Below are 24,049 nucleotides of genomic sequence, written 5' to 3'. Positions count from 1 at the left end.
CACTGACTTTTCATCTGATAAAGCAGCGAAGTATCACAGTGCATTAACCATGTTTTAACATTTTTATTTTAGAAAGTGAACATACCCATTAAAAAAGAAAATGCATGGAGTTAAAAAAAACCCAACAAACAATAAACATAAAACTAATGGGAAAATTGCAAAAACGTAAAATAATTTTACCTACTGAGTCCCAACCATTAAATATACTTCCGCCACAGAGAAGTTTTACTTCATTATATTACCAGACTCTTGATTAGGTACACAAAGACAACACTTTCCAGTAATTACCTAGTCATTAGAAGATCAACTTCAGGAATCACTGAATAATACATCATGGACTAATATTTTCATGCCACCCAAGAGGCAATCTAATATACATATGTCACAAGATACATCTTTGTGAGGTATTACAGTACACGGGAACCATTCCCTTTGCTTTCTAAGGAATAAATTCTCCAGTCAGCAGCTCCACCAGCAACTCAATCACAGACTGTTGCCAGAGTTTCCAAATCCCCACCAACTTCCCTCAGAGATTTTCTTTCTGTAACAGATTACACAAGTTAAAATGAAGATGAGTCAAAATGATAGACACAGAAAACAGGAAGGCTCAGAAGAAAGTCACCCACTATTTCAGATAGACAACAGACAGTCTCTAGTCAGAAGCTGCAGGAACATTTAATACCTTCTTTAAGCTTAAACTTTGCCATCTGTGGTAAAATGAAAGCACGTGGTGAGATAACTCTGAAAGTAACTAAGTGATTTCTAAAATATGAACATAACATCCCATATTTAACTAAAGTACACTACAAAAATCTTAAAACACAGCTTGTGTAATGCAATCCACTTGTGCTATTAAACAGACTGTGAAGAGGAAGTACTGAAGCAGTTTTGTTCATGCAATCTTTCAGATTCATATACATATCCTAGACCTAAACTGGAAGAAAATATTTTCCTAGTACTTCTGCATCCCCACTTCTGGAGATATTTCCCTGCTTTACTTTTACACCTTTGGCCCATCACTTTCTTTCCAAGAAGCCAGAGAAGAAACAGTGGAGGAGCTTCATCCCAAGTTTGCAGACTTTTACTCTGAACACTGGAACAGGTGCCTGAGACTCCTGTCTAGGGTTAACCACAACTCAAAGGCACAGGAGCCTGGCTCTCAAGAATATGATAGGATTTTATGCTTGAGCTTTGTCAAGACTGCAAGATGAACTCCTAGGAATCAGCCCAACTATTCAAATAATTTTGAGATGGAGCTAAGAAGAAATAAGTATTTAAGATTATTCTACTCATATGCAGAGGAACTTGCCTGCTTTTCCATATTTGCTATACAACTGGTTTTTCACTGTCTTGTTTTTCTTCAGAGTCTTCATCAGATCCTGAACAAGAAGAGAGGAATGTTACTAATTCAGTTGAGAAGTACTGGTAACGGCTCATCATGCCAAGGAATAAATGTTGGCTCCACTTTTACTTCCTTTTATACTATATTCTGATGTCAGTAGACTACTTCCATGCATAATCCTCAAGATAGTATTTTAGTTAAAGCTGTGAAGCCTAACTAATAATAACCAAAATTTTCAGTTTCAGTCATTAGTCATTATCTTTAAGCCACACTGTTCCCAAAGGTCATGCTACTGCATAGAATTCTAACTGTTTCCACGTGAATAAAATTGCAAATTTACATGGAATCAGAGAAATGCTTCTTGACTCTACGCTGGTATAGCACAGATTATACACAACATTGTTTTCACACTTCGTCATCCCTAGGTGGAGCTCAGAGTCATTTATTATGCTAATACACTCAGCAAACAAACAAACTGCTAACATTTCCATTTCTATAATGCGAGATGGGGAAAAGCATCTGCAGCTGTATGTGGATATTAATATTATAAATATACTGCATAGTAAAGCAGAGCTTTACAAAAGAGATTTCTATTTTAGGGTAAGAAGACTGATATGATCTTGAGGTTCACAGTAGTTCAGCCCACTTAACACAAAGTACTAATTTCCTTGAAATGCCTGCAAACACATTCTTCAGTCTTGCAGCATTTCCATTTATTGTTGCCTTACTCACCTCACAGCTCAACTGGAACAAAGTGCATAGTACACAGACTCCAGGTATAATTAATGCTTGCCCTCAGTTTAACACACTCAGCATTTCACACAGAGGAAGCATTCTGTTATGAGAAAGGAGCCTATGACCGAAATCACAGTTGGTCTTCTGAGGAGTTTCAAGTTCACTGTTTGCCCTAAAATACTGTAAAGTTCCAAGCTCAAATGGATTAAATAATGTACTGCTGAATAAACATTATTGCTAGCAGACAGGGCAGAAAAACAGCAGCCACCGCCATTCAGTTGCTGCCCCATTTTCTTTGAGACTATCATTCTTCAAACACCTTTGGGACATGTCAGAAGACTCATTAACTGCTTGTACTGCAATTCATCCATCATTACTGAATAAAATCAACTTTTATTTTAGGACTGTAAAGTACACTCCCCATTCATCCTTACACTAAAAAGGAGAAGAAACATGCAGAAGTTTAGTGCCAGGAAGAAAAATCTTCACGAATTCAAACATAATTACCTGCTACAGATTCAGGAGGAGAATAGAACTGCCCATCAGACAGGACTCCTGGGTGAAGGAGAGCTGCTCGTTCGGAAGCATCCTGCGCTATCAAAAATCCTAAGAGGATAAAAAAAAAATCCAGATGTCATCTCATAGCAACTTAGATACCAAGATCGAGCACCTTAAAGACTGAGGAATTATCATTCCTAAGAAATATGCTGAATTAATGTGCAGTTTCTGTAACTTTAGGCAGCTAAGGAAACAATCCAGCAAAAGAGAGGTGCTGTACACAAGCTAAGGAATCCTTCCACTCCGTATAAAGGCACAGTTAAGATACTGTATGTGAGCTTACCAGTATTCACAATCTAACTAAAACTATTAAAGGTATTTTTAATGTTCACTGAACTGCCATGCATGATAATAAAGGTGCTTATTCACAGCTTGCATTTACTTAATTGTCTCAATATTCCTCATAACTCCTACTCCTTATGACTCAATCACTAAAATTAGGAAAATACAATAGATACAGGGTTATTCTGGTGCATATACGTACAGGACAAAGCATAAGGGGTTGCAAAAGAAGAGAATTCATCTCATTCTTACTGACATCAACATGTCTTCCCATAACTAATAGGGCAAAGACAGCATTTTAGGCCAACATAAGGCTATTGAACTTGTCACCTCCACTCTCAGACACACTAAAACTGATGGGGTAAAAAAGCATGATTTTTAACTGAATCAAGTGAATTACCAGGGGTAACCAGCAATTCTATCGTGAGGGGGAAAAAAAATCCTTCTTTCCAACACAAGCACAGCAATTTATCTTACTGACCAGTTTAAGCCTCCAGAGGTGACATTTTTTTTTTGTGAGTACTGCTCTGAAAGTAATACCTCCTCCTTTATTGTGTTAGTCTGCATTGTCAGAGGCAGATGGTGGTTTGGCAGTAGCGGTTCAATCTTCCCACCAATACTCCATGACATTTTGCTGCCATGACAGATGGCAGCAAAGGGGCAGTCTGACCAAATGGCATCTGACATGGAAGTGTATATGAAGCAAAGACGTGTCACTGAATTCTTCCATGCAGAAAAACAATAGCACTCGCACCTCGAGTACTGTGTTCAGTTTTGGGCCCCTCACTACAAGAAGGACATTGAGGCCCTGGAGCGTGTTCAGAGAAGGGCAACAAAACTGGTGAGGGGCCTGGAGCACAAGTCTTATGAGGAGCGGCTGAGGGAGCTGGGATTGTTTAGTCTGGAGAAGAGGAGGCTCAGAGGAGACCTTATTGCACTCTACCACTTCCTGAAGGGGGGTTGTGGTGAGGAGGGGGTAGGCCTCTTCTCCCTGATAAGTAATGACAGGACGAGAGGGAATGGCCACAAGTTGCGCCAGGGAAGATTTAGATTAGACCTCAGGAAGCATTTCTTTTCTGAAAGAGTGGTCAGGCACTGGAATGGCCTGCCTAGGGAGGTGGTTGAGGCACCATCCCTAGCGCTGTTCAAGAAGCGTTTAGATGAGGTGCTAAAGGACTTAATTTAGTAGTTGGGTAGAGATAGTGATAGGAGGATGGTTGGACTAGATGATCTTATAGGTCCTTTCCAACCTTATGAACTTACGAACTCACTGACATTCATTAACACTTGTTGAACACTTATGGAGACTAAATAGTGGATGTGAGCACAGCGAAGCAGTGGGTGGTGTGTTCAAGCAGTAATAACAGCACTGTGGAAGTCAAGCCGTGTTCCAGATAGCCATACACAGCTGCCTTACCGTGAAACAAATATCCTGATTAGCTGATTGGTTTGAATTGGCAGATTGAGAACAAGGAACTGTGTACAAAGCTGAATACTGACTTCAATGCATTGGAAATAATGGTGGCAAAGTTGAAATATCAGAAAGCTTAAGGCAGGTGCATCCCACAGATGATCACAGAGGGCAGATAGAGTACTGCATGCAGCTTCGTCAGGATATACCAAACCAATATGAAACTGAAGGAGACAATTTCCTAAACTGCATCATTACCAGCAACAAGATGTGGTGTCACCACTATGAGCCAGTCAAAATAGCAGTCTGTGGAGTGGTGACATGAGAATTCCCCCATAGAAGAAAGGTTCAAGATGCAGCCCTCAGTGGGTAACGTGATACACACTGTCTTTTGGGATAGGAAATCCAGAGGGATCACCCCCTTCCTGGAACCTAGACAAACCATCAGCTCTGACTGCTACATCAGGACTCTGACTCAGCTGAAGGCTTGAACTTCTGGAGTCAGGCCTGAGAAGACAACTTTTCTCTTGCAATATGACAACACCAGGCTCCATGACAATTTGAAAGTCGGTGAGCACACTGCCAATCTCGGCACCATCCTACCATACCTACTGAATAATCTAGGTTTGGTACCTTCTGATTTTCATCTGTTCAGTCCAATGAAAGACAGACTGCATGGGCAGCATTTTCCTAGCAATGGTACTGTCAGAGCAGCTGTGAAATAGTGGCTCTCCTCCACTGGTGCAGATTTTTTCACAGGCATGGCATGCAAGCTCTTGTTCACTGCCAACAAAAATGCATAGCTAATAGCAGTGACTATGTTGAAAAGCAACATCCTGTAGCTGAGAGTTTCCTCTATCAGAGTGCGTTATTTTGCTCTTTGTAACTGTTCTAGTTTCCATGGAAATAAACAGGATGCATAACTTTCAGACCTACCTATGTGCTTACATTTCCATTCTCTCCAAAAGAGGAAAGATAACATCAGAAATAACGGAAGATATTCTGGGTGGGTTTTAGCTTTACATTCTCCCCAAGGAAGGAAACTTTTATTAGTGGTAATCCTTTTCAATGGAAAAAAGAAAGTGAAGCAAAGGGATCAATGTAGAAAAATGCTTCAGAACACTAAGGACTGATGGCATCCATGCCCATGTACACGTTTCAGTTTACCCAGCAGGCAAACATGCCCTTCCAGTAGTGTTTCAGACTACTTCAGGTGGTGATACACAAATAAGACATTAGCTATACAATTATTCTCCTGCTGCTGGAACTCGCAAATCATCTGTAACAGAAAACTGTGCTTTCTTCTCCTTGCCACCCAAGAAAGGCTCTCTTTCAATTAAATCAGTGGGTTTTCTCCATTTAGTTGAATACATTCAGTGACAGATGACCTGCTGCCTTATCTTCAATTCATACTTGCCCTGATCTCATTCTATGCATGAAGCAGGTTCTACAGAATAATTTCTTTGCTTTTCCTTTTCCACCTCAAAAAGTCAGTGAGAGAGTTAGTTATTGCATCTGCTCTTCCTAGGAGAAAAGCCAGAAAGTTATTCTATGCATTACCTAGGAAATAACATGTTACACACTCAAGTCAGTTAAATTTCCGTGTCTTATGCATGCTAAATTAGATTTGCTCTTAAATGCCTCACAAATACTGGTCTGGCCCTTGGAACTTTTAACTTTGCCTGCCTAAATAAAGATCCCAATTCATTGAACTTCTAGAAAAAATTATGCCACATTATCAATATTTTTTATGCAGATCAATTTCTTTGAGAAGCTGAAGGATGCATTCTTCTGCCAGATAATATGGGACCAAATGTTGGCAACTTAAGTGACAGAGGGAAACTTACTGTTTTCTTCTTCAGCTTCTTGTGGTAACACTTTGAAGTCCAAGAACCAAGTTTCAATCCAGGCAAGTATGAAGGATATGATGGGCAGCACGTAGCCAAAAGCACCCTGTGAGAACAGCTAGAAGGAAAAATATACACATTATCAAAATGTGCCTGAAGAACCTCGCTTCAAAAGCGAACAAACAAACAACCCTGACGAAGTAAAACAAGGACACGATTAGAATAGATATACCTGTGAAATAATTACTTTTGCTAGTAAAAAGGCACTGGTCACTGCTGTTGTAAACTGAAAGAAAGAATAAGAACAGTTAAGACTAATAATTGGATTTGCTTTCTCATTTCTGCCATTATCTGACAGCTTCAATTTGAAATGTTTATTAACAGAAACATCACAGATTAATAAATCTCATCAAGCATTAAATAATTAACTAAAAATGTTAATTTAATAATCTTGCTATTTTAGCATTTTTAAAACAGACAGTTCCAAACATTGATTTCAGTACAGCAGATAGGCAGATTAGAGGCTACACAGATGATGCATTGTATAAAATGTGATCTTGCTCTACAAAGATGCAATTTAATGATTAATTAAATTCACTAACTCCCTTAGGAAAAAGAAATCAGATAGTAAATCTAATTTATTGGGAAAAAGCAAACAATTGCTCCAAATGCTTTCCACTACCATCCAAATAAAAAGTCCCATTTCAAATAACAAAATACCTTTGCACTAGGAAACTTGAATTAATGTTAATTCACATTATGAAAAATGAATCACTTGACATTCCCTGGCAAGATTTAAAACCAGGAGACAACAAACAAGTACCAAAAAAAACCAAACAAATGAAAACAAAAAAAGAACAGTGGACAAGTATTATTCTTCTGGTTGTCCAAGGCTTCTAACTCCATGTGCTTAGGTCCAGCAGCTCTTCAAACTGCAGGATCCAGCTACCATCTTGTAAGCACAAGTAGGATTTTAAGACTAACAGCTTCTTCAAAACCTTCAGTGAAGCTTTATAGATCTACTGCTTACCAACACGATGGGTTCACCCTCAAAACCAACTTCATCAAGAGGATGTCAGTGGAAGAAATACTCCAAAAGTTACACTTCTAAGAGAAAAAGATTCTGAGATGTGTGCACTTAAAAATAATTAGAAATCACAGAACAGCAGTTGTTATTATGTATGTATTCATATCATGCTAATAAACAATTTCAAGAATGTCACAATGTAAGATGAAGAAACTGAAAGAAACTGAAGAAACTGCATGCTACTCCCCTGAAGTTATATGTGAACATATGCATCTTCCACAGCATAAAGAAAAAATATCTAAGATCGACAACATCCTATATGCATTGTATTACGGGCCAGAGTATTAACTGGAAGTATAAGTTTGTCTTTCTCATTCACATAGTACAGCTTCCTTAAAGATACTTGTTCCAACTCATCCCAAAAGAAAACCCCAAAAGACCCAAAACATATAATTGACTACAGTTCTCAAGAACTTCCTTTCTAAGAACAGAAGCATAATCAATATTCTGTATTGGAGCAAGAAGCAGTACACATGCTGATGCTCATGGTTGGCATATAAAATTCAAAAAAATAAAACTGTGTGAATTAACACACAGTTAGGTCTAGGCACAATCCATGCCAGACCTTTTTGAAATATAATTCAATGTTTCCAGTGCAAATGTATTTCAAGCACTAATTAGTAAGTCAAATGTTACAAGTGGTTACAACTACCCATTCATATTTGATTCTGAGTTAGTTTTCAACTTTTACTAACACGATACCTTACAGGGACCACACACACGGTGCTATTAAATTATTGTCTTTACACTTTAAATCTTCCCAAGCGTTTAAGCTGTTGCTGTACAATGGATTTTCTTATATACCATCAGGATTATTCTTAACATACAAACATTAAGAGGCATCTAAAAAACCACCAGTTTGATTCATTCTAGTTGAAACTCCATTATTCTTGGCTACTACTCACAGCTATTGCCCACCAATGGCGCAGTCTGCACATAGCATATGCAAGTATTAACACCTTAAATCGGAAGACTGCCAGTAGCTATAAAGAAAGGAAAAAAAAATTGTTGGTTAATTCAGAACAAAGAAGAACCACAAGATTCTCAGCTCACTAAAAATACTGCTTACAAAACAAAACAGGACAATCAGTTCTGCTATCGAGAAACAAATCTGAAGGTGGGTTTGCTTATTAAAACAGTTTCCCATTTTTAAAGCACAGAGATGACTGTATCATTCACATGCCTACACAGACTCAAATTTACAAGCGTGTGCAACTGCGCAAATAGAAATATAAGTTAAATTGAATATGTCTACAATTATTTTACCCAACTGGAATCTCAGCAGTTAAATTTAGATGCAGTTAATCCAGCAAATACCTCAAGCATCACTATGCACCCTGCTAACCCCACTAGTGTGCAACAATACCACTAGAAACTGTAAAGACTTCAAAAATTGCAATGGTGTGATGTTTACTTAAATTTTTAGTATCTGCTGAAATGTTTCAGCAATCAATTATTCTTTATGAAGATGCCTGCAGAACAAAGCTACTTCAAATATTCTGCAGTAAAGATGAATCAACTATGGGATTTCTAGGCCAGAAAATGAAATTGATAGCAGACAGATGAGATTACTGCATCAGAGAACCTAACCCTCAGTTTGTCTGCTTATTCTTCAAGACTACATTCTTCTACCTCGCTTTAAAAGAGGTGCTCAGAATTTTAAAAATGTGAAACAAAAACTAAAAAAAAAACGAAAAGAGACATGGAACAGATACTGCCAGAGGTGCAAACCCACTTAAAGTTACACAAATATGTTTCACTACATATAGCAGAAACAGAAGAAACTGTATAAGCCTACAACTTATTTTGCAGAATTCAATGATCTAGTTCCTTCCCCAGGGAATTAAAGTCAATTATCTGACATTAGAAGTTCTTAATCCTTGGTTTGACTATAGGGCAATTTCCAGAGAATCAACATTTAAAGGTAACTTTTTTTCCCTTCTTTGTGAAGTAAGGTACAGCACAGAAAGGCACCAGCTAAATAATGATGAGAGAAAAAAGAAATATAGTTTGCCATCTTAGGACATTTTTGTATCTGGTATCTCATTCCATTTGACATGGAAAACGGCCCAACACAGAACCCAGAACAAGTCTTAACACCGAAGAGGTATTCTGAATATTGTCATCAACATGAAGTGACTGATCCCAAAATTTATCTCTGTCAGGCAAACAAGACTGCAGTACACTTAGTGAGCATGCAGTAGGAAGCAGCCCTTTAAAAGGATCATAAAGAAATAGCTTTTACTTAGAGAGCAGTAACTTGGTCCATGCAGTGCAAAACACACTGAAACTTCAGAGCTACAGCCTTACTAAAAGAAAAAAAAGTTTCTGAGGCAGAAGAGCTCCTTCTGTGCACTTAAGGTGCTTATAGGTAGGAAAGGAGAAACATGTTTATGTTATCTGTTTTTAGTACAGTGTTAAAAAACCATTTGAGTTAAAACACAAATCTGAAACAACCTGACCTATGCAGGCCAACCTGGTAATAAGTCTCCCTCCTCACTGCAACAGGCTTATTTCTGTGGAAGGACAAAGATGTCAATTTAAACAAAATGATGTTACAGTCAGAGGAGTACTGGCCTTCACCTTTGTAGGGTGAATACCCCTAAAGAATAGCACCTACACAAAATAATGAAGGTAGACAGTATATTTTTGTATGGCGTATCCAGATGGTAGAAAGACAACCAGTATATTAGGAATGCTCACGTGGAACTCCAGAGGGGAGGGATCTCCAACAAGAGATCCTTCCCTGGTGGTGGTCAGCCCTTAAATGGGGTCTGGGAGAGCTAGAGCCAGACTCCACCCCTTCTGGTCACACAGGTGCATTGCCTTCACCTGTGCTCCTGCAGCTGACTCAGTGCTCACCTCAGGTGATCAATCAGTGGTTCAGGCCATGAGTCAACAGTTCCCATACAACCTCTTCATGAAGTCTCTTTATGTTACAGATCAGTCTCATTCCTCACTTTTTCCACTTCTTCCTTCTCTCAAAACAGCAAACACAGCTGAAGCATGCCAAAGCATCTCTAATGGAAAGCTCCTTGAGAACCTGCTGCTTAAGGACTAGGCAACTCCTAGACAAGTGATATGTGGCACAAACTCTTCTGGTTTATATTAACAAGAAGAGACCAACTCTTTCACAGGACTCAAACTAGGAAACATTTAAGGGAAGATTACTCTGGAAAACAGTACTTTTGCTTTTTTTAGAATACTTACAAATATATCAAAATATGAAGAAGAATAGTCATAATGTAGAACTTCCTTCTCTAAGGTAGTCTCAATGCCTCCCTTTACCTACAAAGAAATTAGAACAGAAATTACTTCAGCCAAAAACACAGATGTTAAACATTAAGTCAGCAATTCCTGATCAACGTACATAAAGATAGCGAAATTAATCAAAAGAGATAGATATACTAAGAAATCAATCTCAAAATTATAATCAACAGATGAGGATGCTACACAATTCAGCACTGTTAATAACCTGAGTTATAAATTTAAGCTATATTTCAGACTGTCCTAAAATAAAAGCAAAAAAGTTGCTGAAGGTAGAAATTAAGTGCAAGTTCTCCTACACAAAATCATTAAGCATTTTTGTCTCAGAACATAAACAGCTGATGAGAAAGCCACCCAGATATTAGCACTCGTCAGTCACACATTAGTAAACAGGAGATGCTACAAGTCTCTTCTGATTCTTCAGCACTTGAATTCTATTGAATTCATACAATTCGTACATTGCTTTTCAGATGGAAGCACTCATCACCTTCCTGTTCAACATGGGTTACTAAAAAAAATAATTTAGTATTCACTAGGTTTCAGACCAAGAGGAATGTGTCTTACGAAGGAACAAAGAACTTTAATGTCCATATTCTATTCCAAAGCCTGCTTGTTTTTAATATTAAATTAGATAATTAAGCACTGCATAACACAGTTACGTAAAGCACTGGAAAACAACAACAGAAAGCTTTGAGTTTGTTCACCACCATGCTTTCAAAGAAAAGGAAGCACCACAGCATCCCACAACATATGCTCACCATCTCAAAGCAGTATGGTGTAGACACTTTCATATTCTTTCCTCGACTATACTGCTGAACATTTATACCGTTTTCTTTTTCTTCCAGCAGCTATTCACACCAACTCCAAGTTTATTCTATTTCTTCTCCTCTCCCTCCCCCTTTGTACCTAGCCAACAATTGTCCAAATACAGCTTTCCATTGCTCGCTGGTCTGCACAAAGTATGACCATTTATTTCCAGCATAAATAAGGAAGACTAGTGAGAAATTGCATGTATGTTGCTCATAAGTCCTTGGAAAATATTTAGGAGGAAATGGAAGGGAAGATAAACACAAATTAATATACAGAACACTGTTGTATTGCACTTAAGGTCAATTTGAATAAGGGCTGTATGATCTTTTCTTTCTCTCCACTCTCAGACATGCTGTCTCAGCCCTCTCCTACAGGATTAAGAAGAAACTGAAAGAATAAAAACACCACACATCAGAATTATCTGATGGCCAAGTTCTGAGACAGTTCAGCAACCTGCTCTGTGCACACGAGCACCATGTTAACACAAGGATGAACAGAGAACCATGACAGAATTGATTCAGAGTTTGCTCAAACTACCAATGAATCTACTCTCTGAAAGTGTTTAAAAATAAGCATTCTCAGAGCAATAACATGAAAAACCGAACTCTGAATACTCAACAAGAATTACAAAAGCATATTTTACTCCTCCTAGTTAAACAAGCTGTTGATAAACTAGCTTACAACTAGCAAAAAGGTTGTTGTTTGGTTTTTTTTTTGAACCAAGCTGTCTTTATACACTGGATATAACAGCCTTTCCACCCAACAAGATAACAGAAGCTATAGTCATTAAATTACCATTCAGGCAAAGTTTGCTTTCTCAAATTAAATCAGAAGGTGTATTTTCCATTATATCAAACTGTTTAAGCCAGTCAACTCCTGAAGCTTCATCACGTCAAATCAATAATCAACGTTATTTATCTTGTAATGGAATGATGACAAGAAGCGTTCACTCAAGATCTTTGTTACCTACAAAAAGGATGCCTCCCATTTTTCATTTGTGCTTTTTCCTAAATGCATACTTTAGATTACAAGCTTAAAATCCAGTTCAAAAGACTGGATGCTACTGATCAAACAATAATAAAACTTCTGTCCTATTTATTTCTGGAAATTGCACAATGCCCACCTTGTTTTCCAAATTACAAACGCTGGTGCTAAAGGGTGGCAACTTTGGAAGTTGATGTTGTTTGAACACGTCCTACTATGAACAATGTATATTATACTAAGTTCATCTCAAATGTAATATATCGCTGTAAAACAAAGGTTTTGGCCATTGATTTATCAAGTTTTTTCCAGGGACTACAATCACTGATTCCAAGCTACTAAGTATAATAAAAACAGTTTGATCCTAATAAAATTAACACTTGACAAACTGACACAGCTACCTACTTCTTGCTTACTTACTCCCTGAGAAGTTCAGTGGACTTTCAATGTTTCTTCAGCACAGTCCACACACTACAGGAACATCAAAAGGTTTAATTATATGAATATAAACCACTTATCCTAATGACTAAAAGTAGATGGAGCTAAGTAGATAAAAAGTTCACAAAAGCTTAAAAGAACGAAACTAATTTCAATAGAAACAAGTAACATATGCTTATTAATTATTCCTGAAGTGAATAAACAACTTAATAAAGACCAAGAATACTGAAAAGATAACTCACATTTAATTCTATTATCCACAGCAAAGTTATAAATAAGAGATCAAATGTAACAAACAAACAGAAAGTCCTTCTGACATCCGATATTCCTTTCTTCTCTCTGACATCATAGGACTCAATCCTTGCCATCAACTGTGCTGGGTTGATGGAGTGGACATCTCTCAAGGACGGGCAGGATTCCACACTGCTACTGAGAGCATTTTCTGCATCGTTTGGCACCCGATTCATCCTGGGTTAGCTTAGAGTAGTCTTCTTCCAGTTTCACCATCACTAGAATGCTGATCCATATAGGAACAATTTCTAAACAAAAAATAAACTATGTTAGTCAGTAAAGCCCCCAAATTCCACTATGCAATTTCATCTTACCATGTCAGGTTTCTCTTCAGGAAGTTTCAGTGTCTGACCACCCTCATGGTAAAGAAATGTTTCCCAGTTCCAAGTCTGACCCACCCTGGTGCAGCTTTGTGCTGCTGTTCCTGTCCTGCATGTGTATAGGAGCACAACCAGCACAGCATATCTGTCTGCTCCCCCCTCTCAGGGAATGCAAAAAGTCACCGCCAGGCTGAGCAACCTGACTGTCCTCACCTCTCCTCACAGGACATGCTATCAGCACATCCAGAGCTGGCACTGACAAAAGATTAAAAGCATGGAATGAAGTCCATTAAAACCGTGAGTGCTACAGTAATCATTCAATAAAGCAAATACACCACTGGTTGGCTCACAAAGAAAAGTCAGCTGCTATCACGTCCTACATTGCAAGACAAGTCATCTGAAAGAAAACTATGCAACTTTATGCTAAAACGATGACTCTGCTGACTTAAAGATTTTCATGTTCAACTTCTTACAAAACTCAAACTGATGGCTATACTACAGGAGAAACTTATCCAAAAAAAGCTCCCAGGAGTTGGTAAAGGTTATAAAAGGTTCAAGAAAATGCACAGAAACACTATTCTTCCAAGTATTTTGCATAAAATTAAGCTATACATGCTGCAATACAAATCATGTCAGTCGAGTTTCTGTAACACTGCAGGAACAACTTCTCGAAGCTCAAGAACAAAGCTTTGTCTCTTCCTGTGTGGGCTGTCTTTCAGTACACCACAAAATGGAAACAAACCCTTCCCACTCTTCTATCCCAAGCAGCAACTGCATTCTTACTCCACTATGCAAGAAAACAGGCAGAAAGAGCACACAAGGGAAAACAAACAGGCATCTGTAACACAGCAGTGAACAAACAAGAGGATATAGGGACATGTGAGAAAAGGAAAGGTGGGGAAGGGAATACTGTTTTAGAGATGCAAGCAGGGCACCCTCAACTTGAGAAATTACAAAGCGGGAATATGAGATTGAGTTTCCAGTTCTATTAAGTGGAAAAAGAGTAAAGGTAAATATTATATTGCATTCTCTCTTTGTTTCAAGATCCTTCCAAATAAGTTTAGCACAAGCACCTTCACTGCTGCCCAGCTCCCTCTCCTGTCTGCCTGCCTTTGGAGGCAGGATTAGTGCAGGGCCTTCCCTCAAGAGCACCAGTCTCAGCTCCGTAACACATGCTCACTCTCATTCAAGGAAAACACTGATCGGAAATTATAAACACTTCTGAGCAAGTGGAGAAACTTGGAAGTTAAACTCGTACCACACACCTGCCTTTTTCTTCTTTAAAACATAAAGTTTTACAAAAAGTACTGAAAGCACCTGGAAGTTGCACATTAAGAAAGTGAACATGGAATCATTTCACACTGCTTCTCCCCAGCTTGCATCATATTGATGAACATCTTCAGTAAAAAACTACTTTGTAAGCACTTCCATATCTCCCATCCAAATACCAGGCATTAAACCTTCCACAAGTCACATTTATCAGTTATTTCGACCATATCCACGTTTATCTAAAGCAGCTGCTATGGAGGAAACACTTCAGCACAGTATACAGGAAAGCTGAGAGGAAAGGTTAGCTCATAACATCCTCCAGGAAACTGCCCACTGCCTAAGCATTCACAGTGCTCCTTTAAGGAAAAGAATAAAGTTGTGAATCAGAAGTAAAACCCTGAAGAAAGCTCCGCCATGAATTTCCCCCACAACACCAGGCTCTCACATCTATCTTACTGTGAGCTAACCAAAAGGTCCAAGCATTTAAGAAGAAAGTATTTTGTCTTGAGATAAGAATTCACATTAGTAAAGCAAGGTCACAACATTCTCCTTGTATCTTCTGACTCTGAGGGGTTTTGGTTCTTTTTTCTTCTTAACTGCATACATTCACTTTCACTCTAAAATCTTTATCTGAATTACTTCCCCACACTGACGCATTAAATTATAGGCAAATAAGATCTTTTTTTCCCCTGCAAAATAGCAAAGTTTTTATGTATTTAAACTACTTCCTAGTTAACGGTCACAAGCCAGGCTTACAAACAGAGAATTAAGTTTAAAAGCTTACCCCAAGAGAACAAAAGGTTTTACTCTTGTTAATAACATGAACCTAGCATGAGGGAAAAGTAAAGGAGTCTGTTCAATTCACAATAACTGCTAAGGACTGCACTCCTTCCCTGCCCTCAATCCTAATGAAGAGCTATGAGCAACGACAGCTATTCTGTGATTTTCAGGTTATATTTGAAGTCATTACCATTATTTTCACTAACACAAGCAAATGCTGCGTGTTACACATGCATCAGTTTCACATACACCTTTGAGATGCATGATTTGGGATGTTATTTTTCTACCACTGTATTACTCTAATTCTTCCATTGTACTGTACTTATTTTAATTTATTTATATGCTTACTATATCATTTATCACACATGAGCACCGACACAAGCTTTTTCTTTGCAAGTTAAAAAATAAAAACAACAGATAAAGAACTTAAATGAGATAACAGAAATGACCTGGGGAGAAGGAAAAAGAAAACGCTTACGAAAACGCTTACTTGAAAGGATGTCAAGATCCAACAGATCACAAGCAAAAGTGAAAGCATCTTATGGAAGCAATTTTAGAATAAGAAAATACTAGAAATGCTAGCCTAAAATATCAGAGAACTCCACTCAGTAGAACAGAAGCAAAGAATAACCAAATGGATGCTGAGGACAAACAAAACAGCAGCTGACATTTGGAAAGGAGACCGAAGCTACAACATTTTCGTTGACACGTGACACTCTAGTTTACGTTCAGGTTACATTGAGTCCTCGTGATCAACTGCTTTGAAGTCGGCACAGCCGGAGCTGCAGTGGCTGATTGAGGTACAGGGTGGGTTTTCGGGAGGTTCCAGTCTCTCGGGAACCGAGTGAGAGCAGCCAGTCCCGTAGGCTGTTCTCGCGACTGGTTAACGAAGCGTTAACGAGGCATAGGCGTTAACGAGGCATAGGCGTTGCCAAGGTTTCAGCGCCCTCGCCCACACCCCTCAGCTGAATAGGGCTGAAGGGGTATATCCCTGAAGGGCTCAGGGAGGGCAGCGAAGTATCACATTACAATTCATATCTATATATATATTATTATAAACTATTATTTATTTATTTACTTCCAATTTTTTCATTTCTTTGTTTTTATTTCTTTTGTGCCATGGACTCTACAAGACAGAGGGCTTGCCTTAAGAAGGCTGTGGCGACCCAGACAGAAGGTCTGCCTAGAAGTGTGGCTACACAGGTCTCTGGTTGCAAGGAGTGCCAGAGCCTGCTACTACTAGATGAGGGTGCTAAGCAGTTCTCCTGTGCAAGGTGTGAGCAGGTGGAAGATCTGCTTAACATGGTGGTTGAACTGAAAGAGGAGGTTGAGAGACTGAGGGCCATCAGGGACTGTGAGCGGGAGATTGACTGGTGGAGTAACTCCCTAGAGTGCCAGAGAGAAAGGCACCGGGGAGATCCCCCACAGTTGGTGGTGGACTCCCTGACCTGTCCCCGTAGGGCAGAAGGGGGATATCTGAGGGATAGGGAGGGCTGGCAGAGAGACCCTGCTCGGTACCGTGGGCAATCTCCCCCTCTGCCTCCCCAGTGTCCCCAGATACCCCTAAGCAATAGATTTGCAGCACTGGGTGTTGAAGAGGTGATAAGGGGTGAAGTGCAGGAAGATTCCCGCAGGAGGTCACCAATGGCAAGGCAGTCACCTCCGTGCATTGAGACTGCTGCTACTAAGAAAGAAAGGAAGGTGATCGTAGTGGGTGGCTCCCTTCTAAAGGGAACTGAGGGCCCCATTTGCAGACCAGACCCAAACCGCAGGGAAGTGTGCTGTCTCCCTGGGGCTCAGATCAGGGACATTACTAGAAGTCTCCCGGACTTGATACGCCCCACCGACTACTACCCATTACTCGTAGTTCAGGCAGACTGCAATGAAATATCTCAGAGAAGTCTGCGAACTATGAAAAGAGATGTCAGGGGATTAGGGCGATTAGTTCAAGGGGTGGGAGCACAAATGGTGTTTGCTTCCATACCTTCTGGGGCGGTGAAGGACACAGAATGGGCTAGGAAAACACAGGTGATGAATAATTGGCTGAGAGGTTGGTGTAGAGATAGACACTTCGGGTTTTTTGACCACAGGGCAGTTTACTCGGCTCCTGGCCTGCTATCTGTTGATGGGACGCACCTATCCCAAAGGGGGAAACGAATCCTAGCACAGGAGCTAGCTGGACTCATTGAGAGAGCTTTAAACTAGCTGTGACAGGGGAAGGGGATAAAACAGGGCTCACCAGTAAAGAGCCTAAGGAGGCTGTGCTGGAGAAAGGGGTGAGGCAGATATCTCAGCTGAAGTGCATCTATACCAATGCACGCAGCATGGGCAATAAACAAGAAGAGCTTGAAGCCATTGTGAGGCAGGCTAACTATGACCTTGTGGCTATTACAGAAACATGGTGGGACCTCTCCCATGACTGGAATACTGGGATTGATGGCTACAAGCTCTTCAGAAGGGATAGACAGGGAAGAAAGGGTGGTGGCATAGCTCTCTATATCAGAGAGTGTTTTGATGTTGAAGAGCTAGTGGTTGGAAATGACAAAGTAGAGTGTCTATGGATAAGGATCAGGGGGATAGTCTTTAGGAGTGACATCGTGGCGGGGGTCTGTTATAGACCCCCTAGTCAGGATGAAGAAATAGATGAGGTGTTCTATAAACAACTCGTAGATGTTGCACGATGGCCAGCACTCGTTCTCATGGGGGACTTCAACTTCCCTGATATATGCTGGAAATATAATACTGCGCAGAGGAAGCAGTCCTTGAGATTTCTAGAATGTGTGGATGATTGCTTCCTGACACAGCTGGTGCAAGAGCCTACCAGGGGAGATGCCTTGCTTGACCTACTTTTCACTAACAGGGAAGGATTAGTAGGGGATGTGAAGGTTGGAGAATGTCTTGGCCAGAGTGACCATGAAATGGTGGAGTTTGCTATTCTGGGTGCCGTCAAGAGGGTGACTAGCAAAACTATTACCTTGGACTTCTGGAGGGCAGACTTTGACCTGTTCAGGACACTTGTTGCAAGGGTCCCTTGGGACTTGCTCCTGAGGGGTAAAGGGGTCCAGGAAGCCTGGATGCTCCTCAAGATGGAAATCTTAAAGGCACAGGAGCAGGCTGTCCCGGAGTCCCGTAAGTCAAGCCGGAGGAGAAAAAGACCAGTGTGGATGAACCGGGAACTTTTGTTGAGACTCCGAGAAAAAAAGAGAGTCTATGTCCTCTGGAAGATGGGTCAGGCTACTTGGGGTGACTACAGAGAACTGGCCAAGATCTGCAGGCAGAAAATTAGAAATGCTAAAGCCCAGCTTGAACTTAGACTGGCTACTGCTGTAAAGGAGAACAGGAAACCCTTTTACAAATATATTAACAGCAGGAGAAAAACTAAGGAAAATTTCCCTCCTTTACTCAACGAGGCAGGCAATATAACCACAGATGATAAGGAAAAGGCTGAGGTTCTCAATGCCTTCTTCACATCTGTCTTTAATAAACAGAACAGTTGTCCACACGGTACTTGCCCTGACCTGGAAGTCCGGGACGGGGCGCATAATGCACCCCCTGTGATCCAAGCAGAGACGGTCAGAGATCTTCTCCTCCATCTGAACTGCCACAAAACCATGGGGCCAGATGGGATCCACCCAAGGGTGCTGAGGGAGCTGGCAGAGGTGATTGCTGAGCCACTTTCTGCCATCTATCAGAATTCCTGGTTATCTGGAGAGGTCCCACAAGATTGGAGGCTTGCCGATGTGACTCCCATCTACAAGAAAGGCAATAAGGAAGACCCGGGGAACTGCAGGCCTGTCAGCCTGACCTCGGTACCAGGGAAAGTTATGGAACAGATGATCTTGAGGGAAATCACACGACACATCCATGGCAATAAAGGGATCAGACCCAGCCAGCACGGGTTCACCAGGGGCAGGTCATGCTTGTCCAACCTCATCTCCTTCTATGACTGGGTGACCAGACAGGTAGATGAGGGAAAGGCTGTTGATGTAGTCTACCTAGACTTCAGCAAGGCCTTTGACATGGTCTCCCACAGTACTCTCCTAAGGAAACTGGCAGCCCGTGGTGTGGACAGGTTCACTCTTCTCTGGGTGGAGAACTGGCTGGAGGGCCGTGCCCAGAGGGTAGTAGTTAATGGAGTTAAGTCCAGCTGGCGTCCTGTTACGAGTGGTGTCCCCCAAGGGTCAGTTTTGGGGCCCATCTTATTTAATATCTTTATTGATGACCTAGATGAGGGAATTGAGTGTACCCTCAGTAAGTTTGCAGATGACACCAAGTTGGGAGGATGTGTCAAACTGCCTGAGGGTAGGGAGGCCCTTCAGAGGGATTTGGATAGGCTGAACAGCTGGGCTGAGCTCAATGGGATGAGGTTCAATAAGACCAAGTGCCGGGTCCTGCACTTTGGCCACAATAACCCCATGCAATGCTATAGGCTTGGGGCAGAATGGCTTGAAGAATGTAGAGAGGAAAAGGACCTGGGGGTGTTGGTTGATACTCGGCTCACGGCAGTGTGCCCAGGCGGCCAAGAAGGCCAACAGCATCCTGGCCTGTATTAGAAATAGTGTAGCCAGCAGGAGCAGGGAGGTGATCATCCCCCTGTACTCAGCTCTGGTACGGCCGCACCTCGAGTACTGTGTTCAGTTTTGGGCCTCTCACTACAAGAAGGACATTGAGGCCCTGGAGCGTGTTCAGAGAAGGGCAACAAAACTGGTGAGGGGTCTGGAGCACAAGTCTTATGAGGAGCGGCTGAGGGAGCTGGGATTGTTTAGTCTGGAGAAGAGGAGGCTCAGAGGAGACCTTATTGCACTCTACCACTTCCTGAAGGGGGGTTGTGGTGAGGAGGGGGTGGGCCTCTTCTCCCTGATAAATAACGACAGGACGAGAGGGAATGGCCACAAGTTGCGCCGGGGAAGATTTAGATTAGACCTGAGGAAACATTTTTTTTCTGAAAGAGTGGTCAGGCACTGGAATGGCCTGCCTAGGGAGGTGGTTGAGGCACCATCCCTAGCACTGTTCAAGAAGCGTTTAGATGAGGTGCTAAGGGATTTGATTTAGTAGTTGGGTAGGGATAGTGATAGGAGGATGGTTGGACTAGATGATCTTATAGGTCCTTTCCAACCTTATGAACTTATGAACTTACATTAGATCATCAAAAGGCCCAAAGAGAGAATCACTGCTGACAGAATTAAAAGCAACTGCTTCAAATCAATATTAAGTGGATTGTGACAGGATCAGCAAGACAAAGCTCATGGGGACACAGTGAACCAAGAAGTCCAGGCTCTGGAAAGTGAGACTGATTAGTTATGAGCTATCATACATGTACCAGAACCAAACTGAAGCCTAATGCTAAAAAAAAAAAAAGTACTGTGGGCACCAGTCCTGATAACTGCTCAGCCCTCAGACTGTATTCCCTCCATCATAAAGTATGTCTTTTGTTGCTCATGACTTGCAAACCATTTCATTTCCTGTATTTCATTTGTCTTCTGCAGCTCCCCTCCTCTCCTCTCCAGCTTTATGCTCATGAAATTCCTGCAAACTAGTAAAGCACACCTTCCTACTCTGTAGGACAAGGCAAATCAGCTCCACAGCCACCACTTCTATGTTCTCCTACTCCAGCAGACATCACATTTACATAGTTATGGATACATTTCACCTTACAATCCATTCTCTGTACTGAGATCTTTAACAGTTACTGGAGGAAGGGAAAAAAAAAAAAGCAGTATTTACATATTGTTGCATTCCACAGGCACTACGCACTTCAACCAATGTAAAACCAAAATTCAGCTGATGCATGCCCCCAAAATTCCTAAACCTAAGTATGAGATGCTGTGTGTAGCTTTTTGGCCATATGCTGGATGTTCAGTGAAGCAACACAGCAAGAGTTACGAGCTACAAATAAGTCTTCCAGTTGGAGGAGCAGGACAAAACATTACAGCACACAGGAGCACTTGGTGATCTTTGTCTGAGCATTCAGACTTTGAATAGTTCTGCTTGTGAAATACAAGCTCTTATCTATCCAAGTCAAAATAACACTTCTTATTCAATACACAAAACAGATACTGTATAGCTGAGTACAGCTTGCACAGCAAGCAAATTATTCTTGTACTTACAACAGTTTCCCACTGAGGAACCTTGAAAATAACATACAAGCAGGATTCTGAAAGACACATTACCAAGCACATAGCTGGATGTTAGACTAAACATAAAGCAAGAGAAGTGATTAGAAGTGCCCTGTTCAGGAAGCTAACTGAAACACAAAGGAGTTGTTAAGCTAGCAGATTTGTATTTCATTTTGCCAACTCCCTGCTTCCATAGGGGGGTTACATTTTGTTTTCTAAGAAATGATTCTGTAGTTTCATTCTAACACTATTTACTTAAGATCTGCACTCGAAAACTACCTTCCACTTAAAGAAACCTCAAATACTAGTTGTGTTTTAGTTGAAAGATGTTCCCCCAATTTTCCTACACTGATGGTGATCCAACAAAAGCTGGATCAGGGCAGCTGCACACACCTCACAGGCACACTGCACAGCATCTTCCTCAGAACACTGGACAGAGGTGCTGAAGAGTGCAGGACAGAGTTAACAAGCTACAAGGAGAAATGGAAAAAAAATCAGTCTAATTTTTGGGTCAGCAGGACATAATAGGGAACAAAGTCACCTTCCCCTGTTCTAGAAGTGAGTTTAACACATTCAGAAAGTCAAACCAAAGTGTTCCAACCTTGGGCTGATTTTTTCCCTGCCCTACAAAACGCTGCTGTCCTCCCCTATTATTTCACTTCTTGCTCTATAAGAGCTGAGAAAACAGCAGAGCAAAGAGCTTGTAAATTGGTACTGACAACGCTTTGCTTTCATCCCCACTGCCACTTTCGCCTCTGTGCTCCTTGCTAACAGCACATCCCAAATCTATGACATCTAACATGACAAAGAGTGGCTTCGTGCCTGCACACAGGCATGCCCAAACTAGATTTGGGAACTGGCTCATGAAAGAACAGCTCCTCAGAGTTTAAACCAAAGCAACTTTGAAAATACACCCCATGATGAATTCATGAGACACTTGGAAATGTACTTGTCAGAAAAGGATGCATTATAATGTGTTCCCAAGTTGAGACGCAGACCTTATTTTCACTCAGGATATTCAGACACTTCAAACTAAAAGCCAGAAGTGCATGCATTTTATCCTTGTTAGCATTAACAACACCTGGAGGTTGTTCAAGAAACCTGTAGACATGGCACTTTGGGACACGGTTTAACAGGCAATATGGGCAGTAGGAGGAGGGGTGGGCTAGATCATCTTAGAGGGCTTTTCCAACCTTAACAATTCTTTAAGTACTTAGAACAAATAAAGAGCAAACACTGCAGTTACAGAATTCATGAAGCATTTAATTTGAAACCAATACATTCCTGTCAATAGCATCACTGACTTAAATAATTAATAAAGCTAAGAGATGGCTTCTTTTGTTAAAAAAAAACTCTTTTTTTGGTTTAGATGTTAAGACCAGTCAGCTCTCCACAGCTACATTAATTAACATATACATTGCTTTTGTCTGTTTTATGTATATATGCTGGTAACACACAATAGCTGCTGGCAGTAAGAAACTCAAGAACAGCCATTGATTTCTTCAAAAAGTGAACAGGGAGGTAGGGAAGAAAACTGGCCTAAAAGGAAAATAGCACAAGGACAGAGAAAAGACAGTTAAGATTCAAATCTGGTCTTAGCTCTTCTCAGCTTTTTCCTGCTCTCTGAAGGTGACTGTAGCCCACCCAGCACCATCTTGCAAATGCAGATTTCACTGCAAATTTCACTTCAGCAAGTATGAAATAACAATCAACAAGAGATTATAACACATACAGTTTAGCAGCACTACAAAAACCACAGGTCAAATGAGGCTAATTCCAGGTCTCAACTAAGTACATGCTTTATCAGCGTTTCTCAAAATAAAACAATACAGCTCACTAGAGAGATCAAACATTTGATGCTCACTGGAACATCAAGCACCATACTGGCTTATTTCACAGGACACTTATGAATGTTTGCTTGTTTTCTCTAACTGAACAGCAAACTTGCCCCAGGGCTGCTATCCCAGGTACTACAGGCACAGGATGAGCTCCTCCTGGCCTAGCACAGAACTCTGTGACTCTTCCTGAAATTCATCAGGCATTTTACATTAGTGAGAAATGCTCAGGATTCCATCACCTCCACAGTAACTACTGTGACACTGTAAAGAAATAATTATCTGGTTCAGGCAGCAAACACTAGCAAAGATGTGTATCTGAACCTTCAGCATAGAGTATTTCCAGCAAGCTTCCACATAAATCACCTCATTCTGCCTTTGCTAGGTAGATGTTAACCCCTCATATCTGCAGCGATGCTGTCTGAGGGCTTCAGTTGGTGACTGAACAGCAGACCTTACATGTCAAACACGATGACTATGAGCTACACATACTGGTTACCTACTAAGATATTTTTTCAATCTTTATTATTAATCCTAGCTGAATTTAACACAGCAAAGCAGAGGTGTAATACTAAGAAGCTGTCTTTCAATATGACTGCTAAGGATTTCAAAAGAAGAATTTTTTAGCTGACAGTAAAATAAAGAGTACGTTCAAGAAGCAATGCACCCATGATTCTTTA

The 24,049-nt window shown here is 40.7% G+C and overlaps 1 protein-coding gene across 1 annotated transcript; it reads right to left on the bottom strand.

Moving 5' to 3' along the window:
* Positions 1 to 39: 39 nt before the first annotated feature.
* STARD3NL (STARD3 N-terminal like) lies at positions 40 to 22,568 on the bottom strand. Its single transcript, XM_065753404.1, has 9 exons — positions 22,484 to 22,568; positions 13,001 to 13,297; positions 10,473 to 10,550; positions 8,168 to 8,245; positions 6,408 to 6,461; positions 6,176 to 6,293; positions 2,585 to 2,683; positions 1,306 to 1,379; positions 40 to 537 (listed from the first exon to the last, which is right to left on the bottom strand). Exons 2-8 carry the CDS (start codon positions 13,223 to 13,225, stop codon positions 1,327 to 1,329), a joined length of 705 nt encoding a protein of 234 aa, XP_065609476.1. The 5' UTR covers positions 13,226 to 13,297; positions 22,484 to 22,568; the 3' UTR covers positions 40 to 537; positions 1,306 to 1,326.
* Between the last annotated feature and the right edge of the window lie 1,481 nt (positions 22,569 to 24,049).

Source organism: Cyrtonyx montezumae, unplaced genomic scaffold (assembly GCF_038088225.1).
Source record: "Cyrtonyx montezumae isolate F1298 unplaced genomic scaffold, pur_monq_1.0 scaffold_8, whole genome shotgun sequence".
In the NCBI taxonomy this organism is placed as follows: domain Eukaryota; kingdom Metazoa; phylum Chordata; class Aves; order Galliformes; family Odontophoridae; genus Cyrtonyx; species Cyrtonyx montezumae.
Note: the sequence above shows the minus strand (reverse complement) of the source record. Positions and strands in the feature narration are given on the sequence as shown.